At 62.6% G+C, this 7,500-nt stretch overlaps 2 protein-coding genes across 2 annotated transcripts in view; one reads left to right on the top strand and one right to left on the bottom strand.

The window, feature by feature from the left end:
- Position 1: 1 nt before the first annotated feature.
- On the top strand, positions 2–5,086 carry ENH_00010640 (hypothetical protein, conserved; the record flags this gene model as incomplete). The annotated part of the gene is made up of 5 exons (XM_013578803.1): positions 2–57; positions 987–1,104; positions 1,233–2,323; positions 2,467–2,495; positions 2,758–5,086. Coding segments are annotated over 5 exons (3,623 nt in total), but the record flags the coding sequence as incomplete, so codon positions are not given.
- Positions 5,087–7,129: 2,043 nt separating this feature from the next.
- Positions 7,130–7,500, bottom strand: part of ENH_00010650 (hypothetical protein, conserved) — a gene marked incomplete at both ends in the record, with an annotated part of 3,074 nt that continues 2,703 nt past the window's right edge. The window contains one exon of the mRNA XM_013578804.1: positions 7,130–7,500. This exon is cut by the window's right edge and continues 354 nt beyond it. Coding sequence (XP_013434258.1) covers positions 7,130–7,500 — 371 coding nt within the window.

A 7,500-nucleotide genomic window follows, 5' to 3' on the forward strand; every position in this document is an offset into this window, starting at 1 on the left:
GAGCAGCAGCAGCAGGGCGTTCCGGGGGTCTGCGCGCAGGCGCGGGCCGGAGGGGCGGTTCGCGCGGCTGCAGGGGCAGCAGCGGGTGGCGCTGCGCTGCTGCTGCTGCTGCTGCTGCTGCTGCGCAGCCCGAATTGCGCGCGCAGCAGCAAACTGGGGCCCCACAGGCAGCAGCAGCAGCCCGCAGCGCGAAGCGGAAGGCCTTGCATGCAAAGAAACGAAATTGGGGTGTCTTGACAGCTGCTGGCTAGCCAGAGCCTCACCGGGCGGGGCCGCGGGGTGTCTGCGCAGCTCTCCGCAGCCGCGGGAGCCCTTGAGCTTGTCTTTGGAAGTGAAAGCAGCAAAAAAAGAATTTAAAAAGGAAATAAATGGATTATAAATGTGGAAAGTGGCGTCTTTTAGGGTCTGCGAGACGCAGGGAGAACCTGTGGGGTGTGCCCGCCCCACTGGAGCGATTGCGCTGCTGCTGCTGCTGCTGCTGCTGCTGCTGCTGCTGCTGCTCAGCCGCGTTGTCTTGCTGCAGCCACTTTTCTGCTTTTCTCCTTTTTAATTGCAGGCTGCAGCCTCCGCTGCTCAGGTTAACTACTCCAATAGACCTGTTTTTTATTTTTTGTTGTTTTTTGTGTCTTTACGAGGGCTGCGGCAGCCGCAGCAGCGCCTCGTCCTGCTGCTGCTGCTGCTGCTGTTGCGAGCGGGGCCTTGCGCTGCTGCTTTTGCTGCTGCTGCGGCGACTCAAGCCTCAACTTCACCTTTACAGATCCGCTTAACGGCCCCAATTGCTTCAATATTATCTTTGCTGCTACCTGTTGGCCCGTTGCTGCAGCAGCCGCTGCTGCTGCGCACACAGTCCGCTTCTCTGCAGCCGCAGCAGCAGCAGCAGCAGCAGCGCCGCTTGCTGCTGCACCGCCACCGGCAGCAATGAATGCAAAGTAATTTGTTCTAGGGACGGTCTCCCCGCATTTCGAGTTTTGTTTAATACTCCGCAGCGGCAGAAGCAGCAGCAGCAGCAGCAGCAGCAGCAGCAGCAGCAGCGGCAGCAGCAGCGACGGCACGGCTGGAGCAATGAACTCAAGGTGATTGCTGCGGGTCCCAGCTTTTCTGCCTGTGAGCCCATAGCCGTGCACGCGTAGCCGTAGCAGCAACAGCTGCAGCAGCAGCAGCAGCAGCAGCAGCGGCGCTGGCAGCAGCAGCAGCGGCAGGGCAGCAGCAGCAGCGTCTCGCCCTTTGTACAGTAATGGAGCAGCTCCTGAGCCAGCCGCTGCAGCAGCTGCTGCAGTCGCCGCTGCTGCAGCAGCAGGCGCCGGGGCACTACAGGCCGCCGGGGGAGCAGGAGCAGCAGCAGCAGCAGCAGCAGCAGCAGCACGCGGCGCCGGGGCACTACAGGCCGCCGGGCGAGCCCGAGGACGAGGAGCAGCAGCAGCAGCAGCAGCAGCAGCAGCAGCAGCAGCACGAGGCGCTGCAGCAGCAGCGCGAGCTGCTGCTGCGGCAAAAGGCCCAAGCTGAACTCTGCACTTTTCATTATAGTCTTATGGGGGCCCCCGGAGCAGCAGTAAAGGAGGCCCGTTTGTGGGGTTCTGAGAAGCTGCCGGAGTTGCTGCCAGCAAGCGTGAGTGCTGCTGCTGCTGCTGCTGCGCTCAGCAGCAGCAGCAGCAGCAGCAGCAGCAGCAGCAGCAGCTTCGAGTGCTTCCTGGACGACCTCACGGTCTCGGACTTCCTGGGGTCGCTGCAGCAGCGGGTGCTCTGGTGCAGCCGGCTGGAGACGCAGCTGCAGCAGCTGCAGCAGCAGCAGCAGCAGCAGGAGCTGCTGCTGCGGGATGGTTTGCTGCTGCACTTCTCGCTGTCTCTCTTCACTCTTTGCCCAGAGAAGTTCAGCCACCAGGGGGCGCAGCAAAACCAGCAGCACTTTCCAGCTTACAGAGTGTCTCCTGCTGCTGCTGTTGCGGGGGGTTTGGCCCCGCTTTCGGCCTACAGCAGCAGCAGCAGCAGCAACGTTGCTGCTGCTGCAGTCTCCCACGTGCTGCAGCAGCAGGCAGCAGCCTACGCCGGCGGCGAGGCCCCCGGGGGCCCCGCAGGCAGCAGCAGCAGAGACGCAGCAGCAGCAGCGGCGGTCAAGCTGGAAGCAGCAGCAGCAGACACAGCAGCAGCAGCAGCAGCAGCAGCAGCAGCAGCAGCAGCAGCAAGGCCTTGTCTTTATGAACTCTACAGACCTGCTGTTGTCCCTTCTGTGGGGCGCTACAAAGACCTCAGCATGAGCAGCGTTGCTGCTGCAGCACGGCAGCTTGCTGCTGCCCCTCAGGGCCTGGCAAGGCAGCGACCGGCGGCGGTGAGGGTTTAGGGTTTAGGGTTTAGGGTTTAGGGTTTAAGGTTAGCTCCCCGCAAACCGCCCGCAGGGCTCAAAGCCCGCAGCAGCAGCGCAGCGAGGGCGTTTAGGGTTTAGGGTTTAGGGTTTAGGGTTTGCGGCGCCAGCCCCAGACAGCCCCGGGCCAGCGCCTAGGGTTTAGGGTTTAGGGTTTAGGGTTTAGGGTTTGCGGCGCCAACCCCAGGCAGCCCCCGGGCCGAGGGTTTAGGGTTTAGGGTTTAGGGTTTAGGGTTTGCGGCGCCAGCCCCAGACAGCCCCGGGCCAGCGCCTAGGGTTTAGGGTTTAGGGTTTAGGGTTTAGGGTTTAGGGTTTGCGGCGCCAGCCCCAGACGGCCCCGGGCCAGGGATTAGGGTTTAGGGTTTAGGGTTTAGGGTTTAGGGTTTAGGGTTTGCGTGCAGGATCGGGGCAGCGTTGCCGCTGGCAGCGCGCAGCGCGCTGGCCCTCTGCAGCGTGGGGGTGGAGTTTAGTGTGTCTTGTCTGCGGCAGCAGCTAGCTAGCTGCTTGGCGCGGCTGCAGCTGCTTGCTGCTGCTCTTGCTGCAGTGGTTTCTCTGGAGTCATCTTTGCTGCCAGCAGTTTACAGTTTGCCGCAGCACGTGATGGGGTGTCTGCAGCAGCGGGGGGGGGGGCTGGGGCCGCGCGCGCAGCAGCAGCAGCAGCAGCAGCAGCAGCAGCAGCAGCAGCAGCAGCAGCGGGAGGCTGCCTGGGTTGCTGCGCTGCAGCAGCCCCCCAGGAAGGCAGCAGAATGGCCCGACTACGTCGCAGCTTTTAATGACTTCATTCCCATTCGCCCGCAGCAAAGTCCGCCCCGTGCTGCAGCAGCAGCAGCAGCAGCAGCAGCAGAAGCAGCAGCAGAAACCGCCGCCCCCGCCAAGCGCAAGCGGCCCGTCCTCGACGACCTGCAGCAGCTGCAGCACGCAGAAGCCAGCAGCAGCAGCGACGCAGCAGCAGCAGCAGCAGCAGCAGGACTGGGCCCCGCGGGGCTGCTGCTGCAGCACGGAGACAGCTGGGGCAGCAAGGCCGACGGCGTGGAGGGCAAGCTGCTGCGCAGCAGCAGCAGGGACCTGCTGCAGCTGCTGCAGCGGCAGCAAAGCGCGGAGGCGCTCAGCAGCAGCAGCAGCAACGGCTGCAGCAGCAGCAGCCCCTACAGGGAGCTGCGGCAGCAGCTGCTGCCGCAGCGCTCGCGCTCCATCCAGTCCGTGCTGTCCTTCGCGGGCGACAGCAGCAGCAGCAGCAGCAGCAGCAGCAGCACGAGCCGGCAGAACAGCCTGGAAGTGCTGCTGCTGCAGCTGCGGCAGCAATCCGCAGAAGCAACTCCGGGCGCCGGCATGGAGGCCTTGTCTGCTGCTCTTTCTTCCAGGCTGTCAGCAGCAGCAGCAGCAGAAGACAGAGACACAGAGACTGGGGGTTTGTGGCTGCAGCAGCTGCAGCAGGAAGCAGCAGGGTCTCCTCCGGCCTTTTTGCGGCGGACTCCCAGCGACGAAATTGCTTCCGAAGCTGTGCTGCAGCAGCTGCAGCGGCAGCTCACGGACCAGCAGCAGCAGCAGGACGAGGAGCTGCAGCAGCAGCAGCTCCGCCTCCTCGAGAAGGCAGGCCTCAGCACGGACTGCAGCAGCAGCAGCATTGTGTCTCCTGTCTTCGGGGGTTTGCTGGGGGAAGACGCAGCGAAGCAGCAGCAGCAGCAGGAGCTGCAGCAGGAGCTGCAGCAGGAGCTGCAGCAGCACCTGCAGCAGCAGCAGCAGCAGCAGGAGCTGCAGCAGGAGCTGCAGCACGAACTGCAGCAGCACCTGCAGCAGCAGCACGAGCTGCAGCAGCAGCTGCTGCTGGCGAACCAGGCCAGTGGCGGCGAGGGGGGCTGCAAGGAGGACGCGCTGGAGCTGCAGCCTGCTGCTGCTGCTGCTGCTGCTGCTGCGCTTTCTGGGGAGCCGCTGAGCAGCCTGCTGGAGCTGCGGCCGAGCAGCAGCAGCCGGCAGCTGTCGCCGCAGCCGAGTCCGACGCCGACGCTGCAGCACCTGCAGCAGCAGCAGCTGCTGCAGCAGCAGCAGCAGCGCATAGTGCTGCCGCACTGCAGCAGCAGGGGCGCGCTGTCGACCGTGAGCAGCGCGAGCTCAGCAGCAGCAGCAGCAGCAGCAGCAGCAGCAGCAGCAGGCCCCTCCTACTGCCGCAGCGGCAGCAACGGCAGCGGGGGCCTGGGCTGCATATCGCCGACAGCGTCGGACGTGTCTTTGCGGAGCAGCGGGGGCGGCGCTGCTGCTGCTGCTGCTGCTGCTGCTGCAGCGGGAGGCGGCTTCGGGGGCGCAGCAGCAACGCCTGCTGCTGCTGCTGCAGTGGCCTATTTGCCTCTTATTGATGATATTCTCGTGCAAGTTGAAGAGAAGCAGCTGCCGCTGCCAGCAAAGGTTCCTGGGGTTTGTTTTAATCCTTCAGACAACACTTGGAGTGCGCAGTGGACGCTGCCAGCGGAGAGCAGCAGCAGCAGCAGCAGCAGCAGCAGCAGCAGCAGCAGGAAGCGCCGCAAACGAACCTTCAGCATCAACATCTACGGAAACGACACAGCGAGGAGAATGGCCGTGGCCTGCAGGCTGCAGGCGGAGAAGCGGCAGCTGCAGCTGCAGCAGGGAGAAGCAGCAGCAGGAAAGCGGCATCCTGCATGCACTCCGCCCCACGTGGCCAACCTTGCTGCTGCTGTTCTTGCTGCAGCAGCAGGCATGAACACAGGCATTGGGTAGCTAGCCAGGCCCCACAGCGGCAGCCCGCGCCAGCAGCAGCGGCGTGCAGCAGCAGCAGCAGCAGCAGCAGCAGCAGCAGCAGCGGCTGCCGCAGCAGCAGCGACTCCGCATTTATTTGAGGGAAGCTGCTGCTGCAGCACGGCGAATTTGGTGTCAGTGGCAAGTTTGTGTTTTGTCATTCGTAAGCAGCAGCAGCACACGCTGCAGCAGCAGCAGCGGGCGCACCAGCAGCAGCGGAAGCAGGGGCTGCTGCTGCTGCTGCTGCTGCTGCTGCTCTAATTCAGTTTGGGTTCATGCGGTCTACTACCTAGCCAACTGGCTAGCATCTGTGAGCAGTCCTTTTGTAGCAGTGGAGGCAGCAGCTGCAGCTGTTGCTGCAGCTGTTGCTGCAGCAGTTGCTGCAGCAGTTGCTGCTGGTGCAGCAGCAGCTGCTGCGTTTCTTGCTGCTGCTTGTCTTGGGTTTTATTGCGGGCCCTCGAAGGCCACTGGGGGAACAGTAGCTGCTGCAGCAGCAGCAGCAGCAGCAGCAGCAGCTCACTGCATCTGACGCGTTTAAGTTAGAAGGTTGGGATGAGGGAGCTGGTTGTGTGGCTCCTGCAGCAGCAGCAGCAGCAACAGCAGCAATAGCAGCAATGGCAGCAGCAGCAGCAGCACTGAGGGGGCAGCAGGCTGGGGAGGCCCTCTTTGTATTATGTCTCCCCTCCTGCTGCGCAGCGCCTGCTGCTGCTGTCTGCTGCGCCGCCGAACTTGTAAGCAACTCTTGTTTGGCTTGCTGGCTAGCTAGCTAGCTGCTGGCTAGCTAGCTAGCTAGCTGCTCAGCTAGTCAGCGGGCAGTCTGACGACAGCTAGCTGGGGCCAAATCACTTGTCTGCCTTTCGGCGGGGCTAGCCAGGCGGCTAGCTAGCTGGTAATAGCTGCTGGCTGGCGGGTAGAGGGTTTGGCTAGCTAGCCAGTGCAGCTAGCTAGCTAGCTAGCTAGCTAGCCAGTGGTGCTGTGTAGATGGATAGCTGGTAGGGGCGGCGGTGGCCAAGTCGTTAGCTAATAGTGGCGGCTAACTGGCTAGCTAGCTAGCTAGCTTATGGTGGTGGCTAGCTGAAGGTTATCCAGTAGCAGTTAGCTAGGTAGAAGCTAATAGCAAGCTGCTCCTAGCTAGCCACCAGTGTTGGTGGCTAGCTAGGAGCAGCAGCTAGCCAGCTAGCCACGGGAGGCAGGTTTTGGGCAGTGGCTGTGTGCAGCCAGAAGGATGGCTAGCTAGCTGGGCAGCAGGACAGCTAGCTGGCTAGGTAGCACAACAGCTAGCTAGCTAGATAGCAAGGGAGCTAGATAGCTAGATAGTAGGCAGCTAGCTAGCTACATGGCAGGCGAACTGGCTAGCTGGGCAGTGAGGCGGCTAGCTAGCAAGGTTAGCTGCTGGGGGGCTAACTGTATGGGCAGCTAGCTTGATGAAGGGCGGCTAGCTAGCTAGATAGCAGAACAGCTAGCTAGCTAGATTGCGGGAGAGCTAAGCTAGCTAGATAGTGCCCAGCTAGCTGACTGAGGTAGCTAGCAGGGGGTGTCAGGGTCGTTGACTGAGTGGCTAGCTGGCTAGCTAGCTGGCTAGCTAGGGCTGGCTTTAAATGCTGCACGGACTTCGAAATGAAAAGGGGTTGAGGACCTGTGCAGCTTCGGCCGAGTGTAGCATTCTGAAGATTAGCCTTGGCTAGCTGCCCAGCTTGCATGGCTAGCTAGCTAGCTAGCTAGCTGTGCAGCTGCTGTGGCCGGCGATGCGGTTGGCCTTGGCTAGCTAGCTGTGCCGCTAGCCATGGCTGGCTAGCTAGCTGCGCGGCTAGCCGTGGCTGGCTAGCTAGCTGCGCGGCTAGCCGTGGCTAGCCAGCTAGCTAGCTAGCTGCGTGGCTGGCTAGCCGTGCGGCTAGCCGTGGCTAGCTACGTAGCTAGCCGCGGCTAGCCAAGCAGCTAGCAAGGAGTGTAGACGCTGCGAGGGGTGTCACTGGTTCGTAAGGCTTAGGGTTTAGGGTTTAGGGTTTAGGGTTTAGGGTTTAGGGTTTAGACGGCGAAGCGGCTGACTAGCTCGAAGAGGTCTTCAGCTGCTTGCTGCGAGCCCCTAGACCTCATCAAGACAGCCACTGCGCTTCTCCTGAAGTTTGCTGCTGCTCTAAGCCTCTTCTGCCGCTCTTGTTCCTGCTGCTGCTGCTGCTGCTGCTGCTGCTGCTGCTGCTGCGGCGGGCGATGCGGCCGCTGCAGGGGCTGCTGCTGCTGCTGCCTTCCGCGATCCTCCGGGTGCTCTGGCTGCTGCTGCTGCTGCTGCTGCTGCTGCTGCTGCGTCTCCGGAAGGGGTACTTGTTCGCTGCCTGCGTCTCCAGCTTCTCCCTCCTGTGGGGTCTCGGGATCGATGGGATCGCTCTCGTGTGGGGCCT

Source organism: Eimeria necatrix, genomic scaffold (assembly GCF_000499385.1).
Source record: "Eimeria necatrix Houghton genomic scaffold, Enh_scaff131, whole genome shotgun sequence".
Classification (NCBI taxonomy): Eukaryota; Apicomplexa; class Conoidasida; order Eucoccidiorida; family Eimeriidae; genus Eimeria; species Eimeria necatrix.